At 42.1% G+C, this 25624-nt stretch overlaps 1 protein-coding gene and 1 long non-coding RNA gene across 6 annotated transcripts in view; both read left to right on the forward strand.

Annotated features, from left to right (window-relative positions):
• Positions 1-25624, forward strand: part of tsnare1 (T-SNARE Domain Containing 1) — a 153342-nt gene that overhangs the window by 84999 nt on the left and 42719 nt on the right. For 3 of the 5 annotated variants that reach the window (XM_037785345.1, XM_037785347.1, XM_037785346.1), the window contains exon 9: positions 13458-13530. In XM_037785345.1, the coding sequence (XP_037641273.1) occupies positions 13458-13530 (73 nt within the window). Of the gene's footprint in view, positions 1-13457; positions 13531-24765; positions 25221-25624 lie in introns of those variants that run through there. The other 2 variants (XM_037785349.1, XM_037785344.1) reach the window with 2 other exon arrangements.
• LOC119497313 lies at positions 15821-24017 on the forward strand. The gene is made up of 4 exons (XR_005208893.1): positions 15821-15892; positions 17903-17908; positions 23639-23644; positions 24004-24017. It is a non-coding gene; the product is annotated as an uncharacterized LOC119497313 (long non-coding RNA).

Consider the following 25624-nt stretch of genomic DNA (forward strand, 5'->3'; position numbering starts at 1 on the left):
GGGAGATGTGGGGAGAATTTCATATCAGCATTAAGCACACTTATCAAGGAGAGTGCGATTGGGGTGGTGTGGGAGGGGGATGAATGACTGAGCATGAGAGAGAATAGCAGATAAACGTGTTTGTCCAAGCCACTTTGGTCAGCCATATCTTTCTATAACTATGCATTGTTATCATTCAGTTACTACAGATATCAACATGAACCCTTCCTATACTTGGTTGGACTCACTGGGCTGTCATTGGTCTTCCACTTTCAAACAACACGGCAGACATTCTAGAAACCGGTCTCCAATTCCCCAGTTTGTTCACTTCCTTTAACTTTATCCAGGAAATCTGATTTTGAATAGAATGACATTTACTGATGTTTTTTTTTTTTAATCTCTTTTTAATCTAATATGAAGATAAGTAATAATTGTCCTTGAATACTGATCAACAAACAAACAGTCATCATCCAAACACTCACCACAGTTTGCTGATTGGTCTGGCCTCCAGCTGCGGGGCTAAATTGGTTCTCAGTGGATGTTTCCCAGAATAAGCTGTCACAACAAAACTCATGTTTACAGATGCATCACTTTTTCTTTTTTAATTTAAATATTGTGTATATATAATATATACAATATATATATATATTATATATATGCATAACAGTGGTAAAATATGTTAAAGGAAGGAATCTGTGATTATGAGTTAATTAAGTACAGAATTTGTTACTAGCAGGATTGTGTTTGTATACATACTGTATGTGTCATATACATATTTTATTGAGTGTTTTAACTATTTTGAATGCACACATAGCGAGGTGCAAACTAGTATAAGCTCCGATGTAAGTCCATCAAATTTAGAATACACAGCTCTCCTCCAGACACCATGCTTTATTCACCAAATGTGTTTGAAAATACTAGTGTAAAAAATATCTATCCGCAAATTAATCACACATTATTACATTTTTTATCAGCCAGAGGAGACGAGAAGATTTCCACAGTTAGTCGTGTTTATATCCAATTCTTCTTATAAAACGTACAGTGGTAAACCATCCGTCAAGTAAATCTCTTTAGCCTGTTGCATAGTTGTTGTCTGTTACTAGCTTTGGGTACTTGGTGAATTGATAGTCCAAAATTCATTCAGAAGACATCTGTGACATGGAAATGAACCTTACCAGACATAACAGAGAGTAGAGGTCTGCCAGTGATTACCCAGCTCCTGCAGTATAGTTCATGTTAATTCACTTAGTGTACTTCCACTGAAACATGTTAGCAAGTCATAATTTGATGTTCCGCTTTCAATTAAGTAGCAAAGGCGGCAGGTCTCTGTCTCCTCACTGAAGCACGGAAACACCACGTAGGGAATATAATTATATCACTAAATGCTTCAGGTGCAGGTGAGTTGAGGTAACCTTCAACACGCTGTTCTCATATTGTTCGTAGCTATACCTTCGAAAAGTGATGTGCTGTAAATTGTACAGTATATAGTACACAGTAATCAATTCATATGTAATCCACGTAATCGTGAACCAGGACAGGTGACGTAGTATAAAGAGTGACAAAGTCAGCGTATGGGAGGACGTCGGGATGGATGGATGGGTCAAACAAACAGGACCGCTGTTCGTGTCCCATGTGAAACCAGAAGTCAACATTGACTTATTTGTCAGGTAACTTCTGTACTTAAAGTTATTGTGATGAACTGGTTATGAAACAGTCTCAATGCAATACTAATGCGTCTATGGGCATCTATTTAAACAATCTATAGCGCGTGGTCTAAAGTGCATGGCGCAAGTGCATTTAGGGCGTGTCCAGCTACACTTCTGCTAATTAAGCAGCAAATAATCTGGGTGCAAAGTAAGGCACAAGGGGCACAAGGGGTTGTATTTAGTCTCTTAATTAATCATAGGTAAAATAAGCACGAGGCTAAATATGATAAACATTGATACTGATAAATAATGAAAACTGTATTACTGTCCGATGCAACCCACGTGGGGCTCGAACCGGCTGAGTGGAATCCTCCGAAGCTGCATTACGCATGGGCTTGCAGCCTGGCGCTGCTGGAGAGATGGTGCATAACGCCCCGGATCCATCAGCCTCAAAACGCCGCCGTTTAGGGGGAGAAGGCCCGCAAACTTTGAAGTAGCCTACGTCTACACTCTCCCACACAGAGGGATGATGGGAGGAGATGCCACTGAGGCGTGTGTGCACCGTGATCTCTCTGGTCACGGCGGTAACCCCAGTGAGCGCTGCAGGTTGAGTAATACAGAATGCCTGAGAGCCTCTCTTCATTATATTCTGAACCGTCACCTGCTGCCTGAATTTATTGTTTCCTTAAAATAAATAAAAACATTGTTCTAGCGCCGACACTGTGTTTAACTGAGGAGGAGGAGCGCTGCTGTTGCGTCCCTGTGTGCGTAACAAGCAGAGTGTACGCGTGTTGTGAACCTGCCTGTAGACGCATCTTACTATCTGAATAATGGATCCTTTAATAGCAGGAAAATACTGTGGCAGACTTTAGACCAGGTTTTTGCTGGTCGATCGCTTTCTGCTGCCTCAAGATAGCAATGCGCCAACAAAGCACCTGACCACACCTCATTTTTTAAGACCAACACGCCCATTGGTGCACAGATGGGCGCAAGAACATTTGCCACTTACACAACGTGGGCACCGGGCGTGAAAAATGACAACTGTGTCGGTCTGAAAATAGCAATGACAGTTATGTTCACCTGTGCGCCGTTTTGTGCCGGGTGTAAGATCGAGCCCTATATGACATACATAAGTAAACAAGACCATCAGTGAGAAGATTGGTTGCTTCTTTAGACTTATTCTTAATGCTTCATCTGTGCCACCGGGTTGGATTCCATGTGAAATCAGTCGAAATCATGCAGATTCGCCAGAAACTCCTTCAGACTCAGACACAAGTGGGGCCTCCGGCAGCGAGCAGCACGCCGCGGACAGACCCAGATCCGGCTTTGCTGCCACCTTCGACCTGCAGTCGGAGCCCGGGGGTGGAGGTGGAGAGCTCTGCGCCCGCAGCAGCCGCTCCTCCAAAACCTTCCTAACCACGATCTTTTCCTAAACCTAACCAAGTAGTTTTCTAAACACCGCAGAAGCTTGCGCAGACGCACTGATACATGTTTGTGTTGCTGGACATTCATAGGAAAAAGCAAAGAAAATAACTGTTCATAAGATATTATACCAACCGTTGTATGAGGATACGTTGCCTTTAAATGTAATATGCTGGAGGGATTTATTTCATAACGTGTAATACCAAGGAATCATAAGTTACATCCCAGACCCACATATGTGCTTCATATGTAGCGGGGGTGGAGGTGATGAAGAGGTCTGTTGTGAAGGAGACAGCCAGTCTTTTGTTTTGCCTCAGTGCCTGTGAGTGTGTGTTGAGAGGATTTCTTGTCAGGAACCATCTGAATACAAGTATAGTGTTGCTCCTATCTACCTCATCTAATGGTTGGAACACTTGTCTCCGTTGCAGCCCCGCTGTGTGATTTAAACTGATAAGATGTCTGGGTTTTTACATAAAAATGTTGCTTTGTTCAACTTGAGTTCATGTGAGGCTGCAGACTGATCTATATTCAGGATTGATTGGGAGCACAGAGTTGCACTGAGCTGCTCAGCACATAGTAAAGAAATAGCTTCCCCCCCTTGTGGGCTATGGATTTGCCAGTATGCAGCAGGAACAGAAGGGACTTGAAATGACAAGCGTTGACAGCGAATGATGACTAATGTGCCGAAGGAGAGCGGATACGTCACTGAACGCAGTCAAATCGCACTTGATATGACAGAGTCAATTGATGTGCTCCCTAAACCAGTCTACACCTGAGATACACAACAACTTACCCTCTAAAACACTAAAACACAGCACATGTTCCACTGTTCTCATCCGTTGGCAACAGCACTGGCATGACAATGTCAGACTGTTCTACAGATATACTCTATTACAGCTCGGCTCTGATTGGTTGTTTTCCTCCGGTCTGTGAAATCTTGCAGATGCCGTTAGGAGCACCGGAGGACACAAAGGCATGTGATTTTTTTTTTTTTTTTCAGATTACATGTCTCATGCACTACTGTCAGGGTATAGTGACCGTTTTAAAAAAAGAACTTTTATAAACCACATTTGCTCCAATTCTACCCACTGCAGCTTTAATACTCGAATATAAATTACATATATTTTTATTTGAAGGCAGCAAAATGTCGAAAAAAAAAGCAAAATGTTCTGTTTGGTATACAGATAATAAATTCTGGGTTTTTCAGCCATGCAGTTTGGATTCATTTACCGGGTCACTTGATATGGAGAAAGTTGAGTTGAAGATATATAGTAGTAGTAGTGATGCCGACAGTTGCTCAATATATTATAATGTAATTACTTTTTAATTGATTTGAATTAAATGTTAAGTATACCATACTTTAATTTCTATGACTCTTTAAGTGTTGTAAATCACACTTACAGAAAACAGAGAGAAAAATCCCGCTAACTGCTCCATGGGTTCATTCCAATTTTCAGCACCTAAAAACAGCGTAACATGCAGGAGACGGCTGAGAAACACTGTTTGCGATCTGTCACACAGCTCCCGTCACTCTTATTTTGCACTGGTCCCGTGAACAGACAGCGTATGGTGACAAGTGCTTTCTGTAGTTTGATCACAGTCTGATCACGTTCGGAGTCCAGAGGAGGTGTCAATTTGGTTTGAGAATGTTCTGAGCGACTTCTCTCTCAGCGAGGTCTCGCTCTGATTGCTGTGCTCTCATTTGGCCAAAAGAAGCAAACTGAGAGCACTTCAAGAGTTCCGAGTAACTTCTCCGAGCGAACAAGGTGTGAAAACGCCTTAAATCTCCCTGACGCCTCTTCAAGGGTCGTGCTGTCTATCAGCGCTTTCCCTCCTCGCAGCTGACTTGCATACTTAATCAGCTCTTATTACCGAAGCCGGTTCACCTCAAAGAGGCTGATAGGAGGCTCTGCTGTGCCACACTTCCCTCTGCAGGCACAAGAGGAGACCTCCACGCATGGCCGTTTGTCTCGTCACTGCTCTGCCATCTAAGACTGAATGGCATATTAGCATGCATGCTGCCGGCCTCTGTAAACTGCAATCTTTGTATGAAAAGCTTCCTGGGAGGATCATGCTCTGCATGTGGCACTTTCTCTAATCCCTGCTGCTCGCTGTCATATATTGGATTGTAAATCATCTTCATTGTGCTGATTCATTGAAAGGTATCAAACTGTGCCCAGCAAATTTGACTTTAAATAAAGAAAGTGTGGGTTTTCAAGACACAAAGTAATCACACAGCAGATGCTCATGGACTGATTTCTGTGTGGAGGAATAGAACAATCTCTAGGTAGCATGAGCATGAAAATAACAGGAAAGAGAAGTCACTTTTCCCCTTTTTTGCTCATCCTTTATCAGGCGATCTGCAGGTTGCAAAGCTTTGGATCGAGCTGCAGTCTCTCCCACAAGTGTTCATATCAGCTAGTATCAGACAGATCCTTGTGACTGGAGAAATACGAAGCATGCAGCGCTGGCGACAGAGGTGCCAATCAGATGCTGCCGCCAGGCTTGTTTTTGCGATTTTTATTTATTTATTTATTTTTTATTTATCTTGGCCTCAACTTTAATTGTGTTTTTGCTGTCTCTGCAGTGGCCCCGGTGTCAGATGGAACAGATGTCTGAATCGCAGTCTGACATTTTAGTTTTGTGAAAATATACAGAGCGTCGGAGCCTTTCACTTTTTCAAGTGTGTTCTTTTCATCAGTCACACACAATAACAACAGCAGCAGGATTGACAGGAGACCGGCGGAGGTGAGCGTCAGCACTGAGGGCCAGTTTGACTCATAACGATTTGTGGAATGCAACAAATGTTCCATGACACACTATTGTTCTCTGTGCAGGAAGTTCATTTTTTTGCATGCGCCGCTCACAGGGAGGTGAGGTCCGGGTCGCTGTAGAGCGCTGCCCCTTGGAGCTGCTGCAGATTCAGGGTGAATCAGTCACAAATAATGTCCTTTTACGTTCTCTTGCCAATTTTTCCATGACTATGATGAAAAACATGATGTGCTGCAGTGTTGAGGAAACTCAGCTGGACTTACACGAATGCTGCATTCGTGTCATGCAAAATGGGAACAATGGGAAAACAGTCATTATATTAACAGTCACTTTCTCACTCACAACTCATCAAATACCAAAGCTTGGTCAGTGGCCCTATGACGCTCTCGGTACTACTCTAGCGTCAGATTTGGATTCAGGGATTAGCGTGTCAGTTTCTGCTTGTTACATACATAGTGTTTTAACAAAATAAACATCTGTGTACACAGGAAACACAGTTTCTGCTTGTTACGTGCCTACGGTCTCTTTTCAAAATAAACTTCCAACGTAGGTTTACTTACACAACAAATCTACTTGGTTAGATTTAGGAAAAGATCGTGGTTTGGGTTCAAATATGTATGTAAGCTACGTAACAAAACTTTTGACGTTTCACACAAGACATGAACAGCGGTCTCCTTGGTCAACGTATCCTCATCCAACGGTTTGTATGATATCTTACAAAAAGTTATTCCTCATTTTTCGTGCGTTCTCCTACAAATGTCCAGCAACACGTGTCAATTTCCACACGTTACATGCATACAGTCTTTTCATAATAAAGTTCCTTCTTCACAGTAAAAAACTTTGTTAGGTTTAGGCAACTACTTGGTTAGCTTTAGGAAAAGATCGTGGTTTTAGATTAAAATAACTACGATAATGGCGTTACTTAAGTACGGAAGCTATGTGACAAGTAAATTAACGTTGACTTCTAGTTTTACACGGGACACAAAGAGCTGGTTCCTGGGTGAAAGCCTGGTGTTTCATTTAGATGTAATTACCGCTGACGGTGGCTGTGCAGTCATTTTTTTCAACCACTTGGTTGACACTTCTGTATTTCTGTAGTTCTTTTAACCAACTGGGTGATACTATAGTGTCAGAATTTCCTCATACGTCCAAATCGGAGGCCGACGTGAATGGTTTTCCCCACTCTTGCTTGTATTCAGCCTGGTCTCACTCCCAGGGCGTCAAATACCGACGCTTGAGCAGCGGCCCCTCGTGTCTTGGTACCAATGCACAATGCACCCTTCAACTAACTGCAATGTAAACCCATTCGCATCATTATTAGACAGTCAGAGAAATGGACTTGGTATTAAAAGCCTAAATCTAGAGAGTTGGTGTTAACTACAGCTGTCTGCTCAATCTCATTTCTTTTGGGATGCAGTCACTACATTACAGTGACAGGATGCAATGACATTTGTGTCATGAAAAATGAACGAATAACCCTCCCCTACATATCACCTTTGAAAATACATGAGAAAAAAAAGAGAAATTAAAATAATCAATGAAGTTACGCTGCTGTGCCTCGTGCGTAAATACAGTATGTCTCTCTTAATGGGGAGGCACACTTATCGTTTCTGCTTCGGCAGGAACACTGCAGGTATTAAATAAACTCAAAAGGTGTCTCTCACATCCTCACAACCAACACATCGGCGTCAAGTGCAAATATACTTTGCCACATGGATAATTACAATCAGATGCAAAAAAAGGGCAAATTGCACTCAACTGCAAAACTTCATGGACATAGTTTGGAAGATAGCTGTTGAAGATGATGCACTATTCACTGTGATATCAGCATCTTTGTGAATCTGCCCCTCAGTGTCTGAAGGAAGAATACTTAACAGGCCTCCCGTTTGGTACAATTCAAACAAACTCTGGTGCGTTTCACCATTAGGTCCGGTTCATTTAGGCTGGAGTCAAAGCTGTTATTTGAACTGGACCAAAACAGCCGTACAAAACACCACCTGGAAAGGTGGCTCTCGCTCCGTTTCCAAGCAAACTCTGGTATTGTTTGTGGTGAGAAGTAGACTGCATGATCTATCTGCTCTTCAACTGTGAAGGAAGCAATCTCCTATATAATTGTGAAAGATCCACAGTGACATCCAACCATGGTAACGTGTGTTAGTGTGAGGATTTTTACTCTGATATATAATATTAAAGTAAAACGTTGTTAAAAAGTGAGTGAAACAGCCACACAGTTACTATCCCCTCATAACATTACAGAACATGAAGCCTTATTGTAATGCTATAGCTGTCCATCATTGTCCATGACATTAGATTTCCAGTTGCAGTTTGGACTAACATAATGCTCATTACCACTACATCTGATCTTTGTGAGCACCGGGAAAATCAGCATTAAAAAAAATAAAGACATCAGTTACAGTAAAGTTCAGCGTGACTTGTGCTTCAATAATTTAATTTCCCCACATGGGTCAGTGTAGCACTGATGATGCAGAATGCCACAACCAAAAGTCTCTAATGAATGAGTTGACCTGCTAATTGTCATAGTAGGCCTATATTGTTTTAGCAGTTAGTATTCAAACATATTAACATACTTAGAGGGACTGTTTGTAACTTCTTACACGTATAAATCATCATGGTCGGTGTCCCATGCACGCTCCCGTGTGTCTACGCTGTTCAGACTCAGACTCCAACACAAACTACAGTGAAGCACCAAAACCTCTTGGTTGTATCTAGTGAAGCCCGTCTGTTAAACAGTGTTGGCCGCGGTCGGAGGACGCGGGGGAGACAGTAGCTTTGGTCTCCAGGACCAAAGTCTCTGCTGTACTCTGCTCTTCTGCCTGCCTTCACTCACACACCGCGCTCGCTCTCGCTCTCTCGCTCTCTCGCTCCACCTCTCACGTGCATGCATGCACACTCCACACTGCAGAAAAGTTAGTTTAGCTCTGAGAATATCTAGTGAATGTTCAGTGGACATTTGTGCAGAAATAACTGCTGCAGCTCCTCCAGACCAACAGAGGTTTCCCGTGTCTTGTGAAGTGACGGGGCTCCGCAGAGGGAAACGTTATCGTCTCCGACCAAAACTCCGGCGTCTCCCCTGTTCCCTCCGGCCGCGGTCGGGAGGCTGAAGCAGGAAAAGCCAACACTAGGATCAGCATTGATTCATGGAGAGACCTTGGTCTGGTCAGCTAACATTACTGCCAAGCAGCTGAAATATAGAGTGATATTGTGCTTTTAGCTGACGTGTGTCGCCTCACTGTTTTGAGCGATGCTTGTTCATGTCTATGTAGAGCGAGCACAAGCGCGAGCAACAGGATGCTGACTTTCGTTGACTTAACGGCCACAGGTGTCGCTGTTAACAAGCAATTTTTGATTCTTACAAACAATCCCTTTAAGTTACGGCACTTACGGAGTTACTGTAACCCAAACCATGATCTTTTCCTAAACCTAACTAAGTAGTTTTATTTTGAAAAGACTGGAGTGGAAATTGACACGCATGAAAAATACGTTGTTGAAAGTCGGGCTGAGTGTCACGAAAAAAAGGGAAATTTGTGTCTATGTACACGAATCAAATAGATTAGATTTGTGACTATTTCATGAACTGCTGTGAGACTGTCCGTAGAGGGCAGCTGCTGCAATGTAATCCTATTGGGGCAAGCTGGCACCGTCATTTATGTAGGGACCCAGCATCTGGCTGGTTTCAAGTGACCTCATGACCTCAGTAACCTGATCCTTGACCACAGGACTCATCTCAGCTCTCATTGGCTACAGTAACATTTCACCCAGAGGTGTGAAATTCACACAGAACAAAACCAGAGGAATGTCCTTTGTTCCTCCCCTTTCGACTCTTTCTTCTCATCTGCTCATCTCTCCTGACGTGCCAGAGGTGAGCTGCTGCGCTCTCTCTGCTCTTCATCTCCTCAACCCAGGCTGACCTGGTTGAGGTGAACGGCTCTCAAGTCCAGAACTTGCAAACAGTTCTGGTTCTGATCAATGGCCTGTTAGGAAACAGCCATTGCAACCAAGGAACCAAACGGCAGACGACGCGAGTGCTCTGCCCTTTCCACCAGCTAACTTCAAGCTATCAAGCAAAGAAAGCACCAAACTAACAGCAAAAACGACCTCTTTGACTTGGAACCACAACTTCAACACATGGAATCACAAACCCTTTTCTTCCATGGATTGGTAACGTACCGGGCCTTAGCATTAGCAATCGCACAGGGCTGAGCAAGACTGTCCAACTTTGATTTCTAGAAAGTACTTGTATTGATTTGGTTTAATGTTATTCATTGAGTTTGACTGTGTTGATTTATCTGTATTTGATTTTTGGGTAACTGGCTTCGCCACATCTGATGTGTTTAGTTTATGCTTCACATAGACAAGGTCTTGCATGCAAACTAACCATCTTTTCTAACCCACTGCATATCTAACACACATTAAGATCACATACAGAAACTGTGAATTAGTTAAACATAAACATACAGCTTCAGATAATCTTAACCCCCACATCACCCCCCTTCTTTGTCCTTCCTGAGCACATGGGTTCAGAAGAACAAAGAGGCCATGTGGTGACATGCTGATGGCCATCTTTGATTCCGCCATCTTTGATTCAGCCATCTTTGTAGTTTTACAGTGCCCGCCATTTTGTTTGTAGGCCATACAGACATTTTGAGACAAGAACCCATCTTGTTCCCCCCCCCTCTCTCTCTCTCTCACACACACACACACACACACACACACACACACACTTTGTTTGGTTTGTTTAGTTTAGTTATTTAGTTAGATTAATATTGTGTTTTGAACCTTTATTAACTTGTAAATAAATGTTTGTGGAATATACATGCTGGTCTCTTTAATGTTGCACAAGAGTGAATACTGCCAACCTCTGCTATGTCAAGAACTCCGATATCCTTCAACCTTTACTATCTATTTTGGTTATAGTTATTAATTTAATTATTAATCAACATTCCAAATTGATAGTTTAGCCTATATAATGAGACTATATTAACGTTTTGGTCATTGGTCCCTGATTCCAGGGTGGTGCCCCGTTTATTATTAATGTTTATTGATAATCTTTATTAATATTAATAATTATATTATTATTTATTAATTAATTTGCTAATAACCAAAACCTACCAAAGTAGAACCCCTACATTTACGTCCACTAAAAGTGTTCATTTTTTTTGCCATGACTGGCTCTGATTGTTATTATAAGTGTCCGACATTATGGAAAGAATCTCACTCAAGGAGAAGTCTCGTTGTGAGATCTGGCGAGGTGACGTGCTGAGGGGAAAACAACGGTAGCATGCATAGGCTACTGTCTGGGTTGAGCATTCATTTTGTCACTTTTTCAATGTAAACTACAGACTCTTCTTTCTTTATTCCAAACCAAGTGGACAAAACTAAAGGGTGTCAAAGCAACCCTAAACTTGACTTCCTTACCTGCACCTGATCAGGTCCACATGGGAACTGAAGGAGAAACCATCTCCGAGCAGTACTGATATACTTGCCCTGGGTGAGAAGAAGATCTCCTGTAGTAAACCTGTTGTTGGAAATATAATAGAAAAATCTCCGGTCCTGGTTCCCAGCCCAGTGCCAGCATCCAGTGGCTGCTAGATGAGTGGAATTTAAAGCCCATGAAATATGGAAAAGGGCACAGTGTTGGCCCGGAGCCTGGCCACCCACTCAGCCCTCGGGCAGGGGTCCCAACCCATCACATCTCTGCCTTCCCCCTGTGCGTGTCTCTCTCGCTGCCTATTCACTTCCACACACATATTTACTAAATTGGTTACACACTGTTCATGTCATTATGATGAAATGAGACCTGATTGCCCGATACGTTGCCAGGTAAAATAAATTTGTTATTCTATTATGGCATGATAGACAGGGCGGCCCAAAGATAAATATAAAAAAGTCTTTAGCATCACAAGGTTTGCCAGGGGCCATTTTGGCTCAGTTCAAATGGATTTTGCCAAGTGGCAGGATGGCTGCCAGTTTCCACAGCAATCTGTGCCACCTGTGATGGATGGCCCAGTGGGTTAGGCTACACAAACGCAGCTGTGATTGCATGGAGCCATAATGGAGGAGAGGGGGGACCTGTGAGCAGGAGATAGACAGAGGTTTTATAAGCTTTCATATTGCTTTGAGCTGAAACACTGAGAGCAGATTCAAAGCTTGGGGACTGCATACGGAGAATTAGCTGCGGTCAACCATAGCTGCTAGTAGTTTGCTCTGTGCCCTGACAGAGAAATAATTGAACAAAAACGTTGAACTGCTTTTTTTTTAAGTTTAGTCAAGCCAAGCACACAATGTTTAGGATTACACACAAATCCAAATTTGTCAATTATACAGGGACAGGGAACTTACAAATCCATGCATATATTAAAGCTGCACATCTGAGGTTTTGTGTCTAGCATCTAAAGTTGCACAAGACACCAAATAATAATCAAAAACCACTGTAGTTTAATACGGCGTCCCGGGGAAATCTTTTAGATCCCACTAATCTTGAGCAGACCACCAGAACTTTAGACATTATTAAACAAAATTAGCAAAGGTTCACTGGCTTCAGTTGTTTGAATGGGTAAATTTAATATCATTGGGTTTTGGAATATTTATTTATTATTTATTTATTGATATATCAAACTGTGATGGGCATTTTTCTCTATTTGCTGACATTTTAGAGACAAAACAAATAAAGCAATCCTGTAGTCACCTAGCAAGACGCTCAGCAGGTAGGGATGCCAACTTTCTCACTGAATAAGGGACAAAAGGTGGCGTGCCATGGTGCATGGTGCCACGGCGGTATGGGATAGTGTTGTGTTAATGTATGTGTATATTTATGTTCTTATTAAATTGGAATTCCATTTAGTATATAGTTTTATTATTATTTAGCATCATTATTTAAGGTGCAATCGATAACATGGATTACATTCAGTCACTAGATGTCGCATTTTCCCTCCCCTGTTCCATCGCATCCACTTCACAACAAGTGGCTAAATGAGACTACTAAACGTCATCACGCCGACACGTCCGCCATTAAAGCCTCGTCGTGTATACTCTCGCTCATGCGACCGAGGTGTAGTTCGTTTATAGCCTAACGTTAGCTTTTTACTTCTGGCGATTCTGTGCATTCACACTTCAAAAATCAGAAAAGTGGTGATCACATGTTTATCTTGCAGAACAAAAGGTGTAAGTATCATGAACGTTTGTTTGCCACAGAGCGGATTTTCTGCATTAATCCAAAAAAGTAGCAAACAACTATTGTCTATGTAAAAATATAGAGGAGTAGTGTCTACCTGAGCAGAGAATGAAGTCTCTCTCCCTCTGTGTGTGTTGGAATCAGAGCTTCTCTGTGCTTTGTTTACGTAGCCAGTCCAGCTGCACATTGCTTATAGTGCATGTGTGTGCCCCACTGACTAGGTAGTCATCGCCGCTCTGCACTATACGCTCATACGGCGGTTACAGCTGATAACACCTGTTTGCACTATTAGTGCTGTTAGCACCATTAGCTACTAGCCACCTTTTCATTTAGTACCTTCAATAGATATCGATGGCATTTATAAGAACTGATGGCTAGACCATCAACATAATGACACTGAGTTGAATAGTGGTGTAACATTAGTATACTGTGTGTTTTCTCCACAGAGAGACATGCTGGACGTCAGTCAAATCATGAAGGATCTGGCCAGTATGGTGCATGAACAAGGCGACGCCATAGGTAAGATATTGAGCGTTTGTGTTTGTCTGTGTGTGTGTGTGTGTGTGTGTGTGAGTGAGTGTATTGAATGTGGTTTACATTGTTGTCCCTGACTCAATTAGCAACGATAACCTTTGTGGTCATGTTTTAATTTGATGTGCTTGATTAATAACATGAGCTTGAAAATGCTGCCGGGCAAAACAAACTTTGTAGCCTCCACCTCCACCTCGCTGCCACGCTGTTCAGATTCTTTGATGAGAACCAAAATGCTCTGGGTTTATACACAAACAGTGCGGACTGTTAGAGGAAATCCATTTAGACACCCTGATATCTTTAAACGGCTCTCAACACCCTGCAGTGATTTCGAACTTGGCCAAAAAAACAACTAGACGTAGCACACAGATATAGGGCAGATAGAGGCTTTTGCTGCTGGGTCACAAATCTGCCATCAGCTATGTCTGGCCTCATCATGAACATTCACCGGAGAATTGGCTGCTACTTACTGTATGTCAAACAACCAAGCACACTAAGAGACAAAGCTCAAAAATGCTGTTGTGATGGGGTTGTAGATAAATTCAGAGTAAAAGTGAAAGGTCTCAGAAGGCAGGTGACTCTCCAAATTGAGGTGATGTTTGGTGCTGCAAAGCACTTTCAGCTGTGTCTGGAGGAGTCACTTCATTCAGTCAGTGTTGTTCTTTGGCTCAGGCCTACTTAGCCAAATAAATAACTGGGAGGCAAATTTAACCTTACTTGCGGGTTGAATTTTTTCACTACATTTATACTTTACATTTCCTGAAAGTGATCATTTGAAAAGCTAATGCATGATTTTATATGTTTTATATGGCATAAGGGCCAAAATTCAGAGGAAAAAGTAGTCGTTTTAAGCAATGCTCATTTTACCAGACAGCGCCATGTACAGTTGCTATCCCTGACCTTTTGATATGATCACTAGGGATTGTTTATCTCATAATCTTATTGAATATGGGGTAAATGGAAGGCTATACAGGCCATCTACAGTGATCCCATAAAAAGGTGTAAGATTAAATGAGTATTAAACAAACTTATTGGTCTATACCAGACCAGCGATTTGTTTATAGGCAACCGAAATGAAGCTTGTAAGGAAAAGAACACCCTACCTTACACATGGTGGCGGATCCACAATGTTGCGGGGCTGCTTTGCTGCCTCTGGTGCTGGAGACCTATACCGTATTAAAGGAATCAAATCAGAGGATTACCAAGGTATTTTAGAACGAAATGTGCTCCCCCAGTGTTTGGGTCAAAGATCATGGGTCCCCCAGCATGATAAAGACCCAAAGCACACATCCAAAGGCATAAAAGGAGAGTTGAAAGGGATAAAAGCAGACTGTTTTAAACTGGCCAGCAGACCGGTGCAAGAAGCTTATAGATGGCTACAAGAAATGTTTGGAGGCCATCATTGTTGCCAAAGGATGTGCAACCATTAGGGAAAAGGTGCCTTCAATGTTGTCCAGATCATAGAAGTAAGTTGTTTTAATTTGAAAAGGAATGTAGCAGTCATTTTCAGTGTACAGTTTATTTGAAATGTGAATAGAAGTACTTATAGAAGTTGTTGTATAAAGATGAATATGTCTTAAAATGTCATGCTGGCATGACACAAATACAAATGTTGATCTTAGTAAAGGAACATGTAAGTACTATGTAGCAAAGTGCAGCAATGTGGCTCATTAATGTATTTTTAATAGTTTTTTGGACAACAATGGAGCTCTATGGAGCAGAGGAATGAGATATTTACATCATCCAATGTTGTTTTTTAATCTTTTCATATTTGTTGACTAGAAAACACATTTATTATTACCAGACATGAACTTTAAATGTTAATATGTTGTTGTAGCTCCTAATGAAATATAATTTCCCCAATGAGGGATTAACAAAGTACTTCTTCTTAATAGCACACCCAAATCCCCAAACGCTATCTGTGAACTTAAAAGACGTGAAAAATGTCAACAAATGACATTGACTTTAATTAAACTCTACATGACAAGTCTTCTTATGACTGCACAAAGGTCACACCTTATGATCTTTAAAACAGTTCTGTGTGTCAGAGCAATGCTATATGACATGTAACATGTCTTGCAATAAGCCACCAGACACTGGAGTTTAAGGGACCATACTTATGTCCTGTCTAAAACCGCATGGAAAACGCCTGCCGCGCCATTTTCTTTTTCTTTCCAATGTGCTTGGGAGGTTGCGCTTCTGTCACGCCTGCTGTTACTAAGCAACCAAAACCTGCGTGCTGCGATAAACGATGATGAAGTTGCTGTAATTTAGCAGTAAGCCTCAGTGACTAAACTAAACACAGTCAAAACAAGGATAAATGGATTTACAGCACCGAAAATCCCTCACAGTAGCTTTATTATTATTATTATTGTGCCGTCCTAGGACAGAAAGGGTGAAGCAAGTAAAACAGTCCGTAACCACACGCGAGCGCGCATGGGATACCGACCCGCAATGATTTATACGTGGAAGAAGTTACAAACAGTCCCTTTAAATAACAAAATGCTTATTTTACTGACCTATGAAGATAGAATAGAATATCTTTATTGTCATTGCACACATTGTATAATGAAATTTACTGGGCAGCTCTTGAAACAGTACGTTCAATATTCCTCACATACACGCACGTTCACACACCACACACACACACACATATTCATCTGCGACAGTAATACAAAGAAATATTTTTAAAAAGTAGTAGAAGTGAAGTATAAATAAATAGAAGTGACATATCAATAATACATAAATAAAAATAAGTGGCGTATCCAGTCGCTATTGCACTTTGTAAAGATATGCACATATACAGTTATTGCACAGACCTGTGTGTTAGGGCACAAAACACGAGAGACAATAGCAAAGAGCTGGGTTTAATAATAGTGCTGTTACAAATGCTTTATGAACACTTTATCCAGATTTATGTTGCAAAACTGTTAGTTGTTAAGACTGTGCAGACGTGAGTGTGTGTCTGTGTGTGTGATGAGGTTTCTTTGGAAGGAATGGGACGCAATAACTTCTGCTAATTGCTGCCTTTTTGTTGTAGAGTGTCTTTTTGTCTGCTGCCTTCAATCAGGCTAATGTAGATGCCCTTTAAATACCCTTTAGAGTCAGGCTGACTCAGACTGGCTCACCACAGTTCTACAAGAATGGAATACCTCTATTCCTGTCCTTTTCATTCTGCAACACACTGTTCTTAATTATTGTGGCTAACATTTACAGCAACCAATGACGCACATAATGGAGAATGTTGTTATGTTTTGTTTTTCCAAAGTGCTTTTTTTATTTAATTTTTTTTTTTACTTGAGTTCTTCTTTAACTGTCCCTGGATCATATTGAACACAAACACACAGTAAATAATTAGTTCACAACAAAAGATTAATCCAAGAACATTGAAGTCTCTACACTCACTCAACCTGTTTTATGCTTTTATTGTGCATTAAGAGTAAGAGAGTCTTAAGGTCAAAGAAGTATGAGAGTGGTAAAATTGTAATTTGTTTTTTTCTGTTTGGAATGAAAGCCTGTACCGGGAAGCACCAGTAAGTGGGTGTCTCGCATTCATTAATTGCAATTTGAAACCTGAGCAAGTACAGGTCACATACAGCAAGAACTGTTGCTACCCTGCTCTCAAGCTTCCAATATGTAATGCCTCTAGCCGTGCCCCAATCAATGATGTCACACTAAAGCAGGTGTTTCTCATCAGGTGATAAGAATAGAGTTCTCACGTGCATGCGCGCACACTCCACTCTGCAGAAGAGTTAGTTTAGCTCTGAGAATATCTAGTGAATGTACAGTGGACGTTTGTGCAGAAATAACTGCTGCAGCTCCTCCAGACCAACAGAGGTTTCCCGTGTCTTGTGAAGTGACGGGGCTCCGCAGAGAGAAACGTTATCGTCTCCGACCAAAACTCCGGCGTCTCCCCTGTTCCCTCCGGCCGCGGTCGGGAGGCTGAGGCAGGAAAAGCCAACACTAGGATCAGCATTGATTCATGGAGAGACCTTCGTCTGGTCAGCTAACATTACTGCCAAGCAGCTGAAATATAGAGTGATATTGTGCTTTTAGCTGACGTGTGTCGCCTCACTGTTTTGAGCGATGCTCATTCATGTTTATGTAGAGCGAGCACAAGCGCGAGCAACAGGACGCTGACTTTCGTTGACTTAACGGCCACAGGTGAAGCTGTTAACAAGACATTTGTGATTCTAACAAACAGTCCCTTTAAGGGAACGTGGGACCCTAATACCATTTTGCATCCTAACAATACAATACAATACAATACAATAGGCATTTGCTTTTGGCCCCTGACCCACCATTAAGTTTCATCTTTTTCCAAGGGAAAAAGTTTGGGCGTTTGCATGTGTTCTCATAGGTTGAAGTACATTGAGCTTTCAGGATCACCGCAACAGACTGAGCCTTTTAAATTACTACTCCTTGCAAGAGGAGCTTGAATTCGTAAATGAAATAAAAAGTCTAAAATGTAGTAATTTGCACTTAAACATATTCCACATGTGTAATTCCTCCATCAGACGTAGAAAACATTGAACCCTTCCTTCCATCACGCTCAGTTCTTTTTTCTGTTTGTGAATTTTTGCTACATCTCGTGCTTGTTCAGCATAATCAGACATGCGTGAACTGCATTTTGTCATTTGCATGTGAAAGACTGTTGATGTGGTATTTTGGACATGGAAGGTACAGGAACACAGTGTGCTCCCACCCAAATGGGTCGAACGGAGAGATAGAAGAGGTCTCTGTGGAAGACTGCAGAGTTCACAACATTATACCACAGCAGAAGTCCAATCTGATCATTACAGAGCCATGCAATAATGGACCTCTCCCCATTAAAAAGAGATGCACCGAAATTGCCGTTGGCCTTTTCTTGAAGGCTTTCTCAGTGTAGTAGCGGATATGAATAATATGTGATTGTGCTGTAGGGGCGTTTGTAGCTAAAGCAGCAGGTAATACAAAGAAATGAAAACACTCTAGAAGGAAGGATTAGTGCTTTTATGGCCTATTCATGCTGGCTAAGGACATACTATATTAAAGCCTGTGAGTCAAGATACACAATCAACAAGGTTGGTTCAGCAGGCAGACACAAGCTTTGGCATACTACACAGAGGAGGTGTTAAAAGCGGAGTCATTTGTATACATCAAAAAAGTGCATTCTTTTTGTTTTACAGGGTGTTTAAAATATTCTGGGAAAGGAAATGCTGGGGGCTTTCTTTCTATTGGATATTATAATGTACTACAGATGAGTGTTTATTGGATATTTTGGTATTTGGAATGTTTGAATTAATTTGTCCAAAAGGGGGCACTGGAAATCTCATCCTCTTCTGGCTTGAATGAATCAAAATCACACCCATAAATACAAGTATGAGGATGAGAAATCATTGGCACGACATTGGCAGTTTGGCATGAAGGTGTCCTGAGAGTAAAGTTCACGGTGAACGGGTTAATCCTCTTGCGACCCGTTCTCACTCCCAACTCAAATACCGATGTTTCAGGTCAGTGCCCTTCGGCATCGGATACCGACACATAAAGGTACCCTTTAGCGACCGTGTGCACCGGGCTTTCCACTAACTCCAATGTAAACCCACTCGCGGCATTATTAGACGGTCAGAGCAACTGACACAGGCTAGTAAAAGGAGTGTGAGAGTCTGCTTAGGTCGGGTGGGAGGGGAGGTGGATGGGTCAAACAAACACATAGGACTTTGAACCAGGAGGCCGCTGTTCGTGTCCAGTATTGAAACTAAAAGTAGACGTTTACAATAATTTAGTGATGTCAGTCGTTAGTCATGTGATTTGTTAGTATCGTTAGCGTCGTGAGTCGCTAGTCACATGAGTCGTAAAGCACTCGGTAGTCATGTGAGTTGTTATCAATCGTTTTCTAACCCTACCTACGTCCTGTGAAAACCAAAGTTTATTTTGAAAAGACACTATGCATGTAACAAAGGTATATATTGACACGCCGTCCCTGGTCCGTCCAAAAGGAATGTTAGAGGGGTATAGAGCGTCGGTATTCCATGCTGAGGGGCACTGACCAAGCGGCAGTATTTGACAAGTTGGGAGTGAGAATGTGTTGCCTCTTGAGAGTATGAATGTTCTCAGTTAATTTCATGGAAATCTGTGTTTTAGATTTAGATATTTCTTTGTACAAATGATAATTTTTCCTGATGATCGAGATATAAAGTCAGTAGGACTGGGTAATTAATCAAATATTATTTTCAATTACAATTTTGGCTTCGAATGATTATGAAAACAGAAAAAGGTGTGCTTTCACGTGGCGCATTTCCTACACAGCGCGCCGCGATAGGCTCTAGGTCGGCTTGGAAAGGTCGATAATTTTACTCGCTGCCGTCGCCGCCGCTCTCTCTCTCTTGCTTCACCACTCACTTCCCACGTACACACGCACTGGCTCTGCTCCAAATGCCTCACCGCTAGATACCTCCAGACACACTGGACCTTTAAAGCGCAGTATCAGTCAATCATGATAAAGAACCGATCCTTACCAGAGAAGCAGTAGCAGAATGAATGAGTCCGTCCGGGGGGTGAACCTTATTTGGATCTTCATCCGGTGAGTCTGAAACATGTATTCCTCCGCCTTCTTCAACTCACCAAAGGAGTAAGTGCATTTAGTCAATCAGCTCAATTCATTTACCTAACCTCCTGCTCCTGTTAAGTTCGAAAGGTAATTCTCTACACGCTCAAGTTGTGCAGTAATTATCAGAGGCCATCACAGCTTTAAACACAAGTCTTTACCCACATCTCTGAACCGGCTGTAGCATTTTCACTCTCACAACACCAAAACAATCAATAGCACTCTCACTGTTATTGGCCAGTTGTAAATATATGGGGGTAATTATGTGGTGATAACAAATATTTTGGACCATCCAGTTCATTAAACATGTTCTGTCTCATCTCATTAACTTCTGTGTATTGACAGCCTTTAAAGCAGACCCTGCTGTTTTAACAATGTTAACTATTAGACCAGTAGTCCTTGGTATCACTGAGGGCTGATGCGCTGTCATGTAATGTGCTGTCAAGACCGTGTGCAGAGTAACGATATCATTTCCATTAAGCTCAACACGATTCAGCAAGTTGGGACACACAAAGATTAGAGAAGAGCACATTTAGTGTTCTATTTCTTAGAGTAGATATGTAGTCTTCTTTCCCTACAATAAAAAATGGGGATGCTTGAGGTTAATATGTATTTTTTCCGATGTCCCTTTTCAGTTTACATCAAGTGCCACCACTGGAATTTGGAGAGCAAGAGCTTTTTAAATGGTGATAGTCTGTTAATGTACTGTAAGACGACAAATTATACTAAAAATATGATGCTACACCAACACCAGGAAATTATCTTTGTGTTATTGTCTGATTGCTCAAAACACAAATTGGTATTTTTGGGGGGATTATGGCCCTGTTCACACCTGGTATTAACATGCGTCCTCAGTGATCCGAGCTTTAAGCTCGTCTGTTCACACCTGGCATTAGAATGTGTCTCCACATGCGTCTTCAGCGGCCACTTGTGATCTGATCTCACTTCCCCGCTCTATATGCAAATGAACACGTAGTAAACACGCACCTAATACAGCAGCTGTTGTGGCGTAATATTACATGAATGTCAGTAGTAATATCCTACATATTCGTTAATTCTGGTACATTGTATTAACATCAAAATAAAAGGTTATTGTACCAGCGGTCCCCGGGGACCTCCGCGCCGCCGGTGCCGGCACCGCTGCTTTTGCCAGACAACAGCGGGGTGCAGCGCTCCAGAGAGCCGGGGAGGACAGAGAACAGGCGGGCGGTCGGGTGTCAGGTCCGCGCAAAGCAGCGGAACAAAAACACCGACACATCTTCGACAGTATGATAATAATGCACTTTGCGTGCCTAGTCTACAAACAGTAGAGCACAGAGGCCGTTTCCATGCTGACAAGCGCCCGTGTCTGCCTGTTTATTCCCCTGAGGGGCGCGGTGATCCCGCGGATCCCAGCAGGACATCAGATGAGTAGGCGGTCCTTAATGTGGCCAGGACGCAATCGCGTACACACTGCTAAAAGAATGTGGTCATATGTGGCCCAGACCACCTCTGAATGTGGTCTGAAACATCCGATCTCAATGTGTCCTCAATGCGTCTTAAGTGTGTTCACACCTGTACTTAAAGCTGTCCACTTATGATCCGATCACTTAATAAAAGTTGGCTCAACTAAGCTTTCTTTTTAAGGCAGCCAGGTAATTTTTCAAGGTAATAGTTCATCTTACTTGCAGAACTTTAGAACTGTGTAATTTGCTCACACAACTTAAGACAACAGACCTACATAAAATTGACTCACCAACATCAAAGAACATTCAGAATGCTATTTATTTAATTTAAAAAACTGACAGACTGGCATTTTTGGTATGAATCTAAAACACGAGACACGGCTGAATATAATGACAAATGCCATATTTAACATGCTTCTCTTGACATTAATAGAACTGTATGCAAAACAGCTTTAATACTGTGTTTTTTCCATACAAGAGGAAGTCAAGGCATAAAAGCTGCAATTGTGAAATATATAAGTAAGATTACTGCTTAACTTGAAGTGATGTAGTTAAATTTCATAAACTTGAGTAGCAGATTATCTCTTAAATGAACAAATAACAAAGTACAACATTGTAACTTTTAAAGGCATTTTTCTTATTGTCATAGGCCTTTTGTTCTAACCATATGACGTGTATGTAGGCATGGTGGTGATTTTGGTGTGTGAGATTGAGTGTGATGCAGATTAAGTGTATAAACATTTATACAATTCAAGCAGACCAACTGAAAAAGTGATAGCTTCCATTAACTTGGCCAACTTGCCACTACTTGCCTTGAAGCATCTTGTTTCGGAGTGCATGAACTTTGGCTGAACAATTGCCACCACAGATGCCCATGAAAACTTTCTGTATTACCTCCAATGTATACTTCAGTCCTTTGGGATAGTTTATGTTAAGGCAGTAAAGCAGACCCATCAGTGTTGCAAAAGCATTAGGAACATCTCTTAGCTCGTGCAGAATGATGTGTTTCTCCAGTACAACGGCAAAATCGACAGTCTGCATGAATCAAACCCTGGTGCGGACCAAACAACCGCTCCCTGGTCCGCCTCGAAGGGGTGGTCTCGGTCCGCTGTCAAGTGAACTCTGGAGTCTTCTGGTGCGAACACCATTCGAATCAAACACAGGAAGTGTACCATTTCATCTGTCATTTAAATGGTTAAAAGAACGATTCCTTTTTTTCTGTTTTGGTTGCCAGCGGCTATTAGCGCATTTGCTAGCAAAAATGTCGACTGGCAGGGGACAAACCTGGACTCACCACGAAGTGAGATGCCTCCTTAACATATGGGCTGAAGATGATGATTAATAAATGATTTAATACCCGCTGTCTCTACTAAAGTTTGCTGATATGCGCTCCAGATCAACACCAACATGAACAGAATTTGACGGTGCTCCATGATTTACGATATCCAGCTAGAACATTAGGAGAGGTTTATTGTCTCTTTACCTGCCAACTGCATGACCAATAATCAAATGACATTTCCACCACGTGAGTTTTGTTCACTATTTCTGGACCGTTTGAAATTTGTCTTTGTGAACACAAACCGGACCAGTTGGAAAATTGAAACAATGTATCATCTTCGCATTGGTTCGATTCAGGAACCGGACCTTTAGGTGTGAACCCGACCTCAGAGTGTGTGACTCTCAGAGGGAGGGCTCAGCCGTTGCCATGTTGAGAGCCGTGCAGAGGCAATAGATATGCTCTGAATTCCGTATTCCTTTAAACAGAAATGTAAACATGACAATTTTGGGAGTTATATGCTGGAACAGTTTCTTGGCAAACAACAGCTGGACTCAGTAACTGTAAGGCCACAAGGTTTGGTACCATTGTGTCTGGACAAAGACCTATACCACCTGTGCTCACCAACCATATCTGGCAACCCGCGCTTTAGCCAAAGGCACTGCACAGCAGTGCTGGGCCGATAGTTTGCCAAGAAATGGCAACAGCAGTTAGCTGGGCTTGGGCTTGGACGCTGCAATATTATAACAGGAAATCTGTGTCACAACCCCAAGGCATAGAGTCAGAAAGATGTGGGTGGTTATTTGGCAGGAGGTGTCCTATGAAAGACAAAATTGAATTGCATTATGGGAAGTGTATTTTTGGAGCTTGACTAATAAAAGGGACTAAGAGTCAGGATATCTTGGCATCCGCGGTTTTGATTTGGCCATTTTTAAATACACCTGCAACCAGGGTCTGAAATGAACTTTTGTCACTGACTGCCACTGTGGCAGGCAAGTATTTTCTTTTGTCTACCACTCATCATCATTAAACATCATCTTTAAATGTAAATAATAACATGAAAATACAGGTGAACGTAAACGTAGGTAAAGATGAAAACTACACATGCTCCTCTGACTCAGAGAGACAGACATCAGAATCAGAATAGTCCTCAGTCTTGCTCCCTTTTGCCCTGTCCATGAAGCATGGTCTGCGTGACCGTACACTGTCCAGATGCCAAAGCTCAATGGCAGAGGTTGGGTCAAAGTCCTTTATGGACCGAGAGCTCAACTGGACAGTCAGGAGGTCTGACACTGTCTCAGACTTTAGTCTGCATCTCCAGTCGCTTTTGACCAACTTCATGATGTTGAAGCCTCGCTCACAGACAGCCGTTTGAGGAGATGGAGAGCAAAAGGTCAATAAGAGCAAGAACATCAGGATAAAGGTGACCTGCCTTTCTGTTGACCTCTGCCCAGTTAGTATTTTCTATCTTGTCTTCTTGGTACACCTGGGTCTTCAGGTACGTCCACTGATACGGAATCTTGTTAACATCGAGCCCGGAGGAAACCAGTAGGGTCTCAAAGTGCTTGAGCAGCTCTTCCACTTCTGCATCTCCAAAAATCTGTGTCAAAAACACATAATAACATAATGAAATACAAGTATTATGTTCCATTATATATATTGACAACTCCAAGTTATGACCCATTCACAAATAGCTATTATTTAGTTATGGGCTATTAAGTTGTTTGATTTTTTTCACTGCCATGCAAAAGCCCTCTGCTGTTAAATTGATGTTTTTCATCTTTCCTTCAATAATAGCTATTTCAATAGAGAAAAAAACAACAACCACAGTATGGTACCTTCGAAACATACAGCAACATAAGCACATGCTGTAAATACAAGAGATGTTAAGAGTTGCTCACCTTCACTGTTCTCAGCATCTGGCCAGCTTTGGAAGTTGACTGTTTTCATAGCCAGCAGGAGTTCACTTCCGACGTCACTGACGGCAGGATCTCACCACCATCCCATTTGTAGCCATGTTGTGAGGCCCTTGGCTTCAGACTGCGTGGTAGGATTCCCACACACATCACGGGATTTAGCCTGGTATACAAACACACACATATTATATGTAGCACATACATTAGAACTACGGTGGATTAGAATATGTCAGGGTATATGTTATGGCTGTATGTGTTTTCTGTGCTGCTGTCCCTTTTCCCTCTCCAGTAGCTCTCCAGGTGTGCTGCACTCCTCAACAAGGTGTTCAGGTGTGCTGCATTTGCTCAACGAGGTTGGGATGGAAGTGCTTAAAAGCTCCTGTGCCAGCAGCAGAAGGGAGAGGCTTCTGGTGTGGGGACTGCTGGTTCTGCTGCCTTAGTTTATGACTTTTTATATGTCTTTGTTAATAAATCTTATGGATTTTGAGAGTTTTAAAGGTGTCTTTTGTGGTTGGTTTGGGTCAGTGTTTAAGTGTTATTTGCCCCAATAGGGCTGCCCAAGGGTGGGGCATAACAGTATATAGTTAACCTATAAGTTCAAGGATCACATTGATTATCACTGGATACCCTACCTGCTCTAGGGGCCTTACAATGGCCTGGTAGCCCCTCAGGAACTGATCTATGGCCCTTAGGAGATGAGCCACCCATCGTGTGCCTCCTACTCGGGTGGGAATGAGAATGGGTTGCTCACAGGATCTCAAGGTGGTCTATAGATTCTGTGAATCGGTGAGTACTGCCTTTAATAGTATCTTTGTAGGCCAGTTCCAGCCTGTGTGCCATGCAATGGATGCCCATGACA

The sequence above is a fragment of the Sebastes umbrosus genome, chromosome 11 (assembly GCF_015220745.1).
Source record: "Sebastes umbrosus isolate fSebUmb1 chromosome 11, fSebUmb1.pri, whole genome shotgun sequence".
In the NCBI taxonomy this organism is placed as follows: Eukaryota; Metazoa; Chordata; class Actinopteri; order Perciformes; family Sebastidae; genus Sebastes; species Sebastes umbrosus.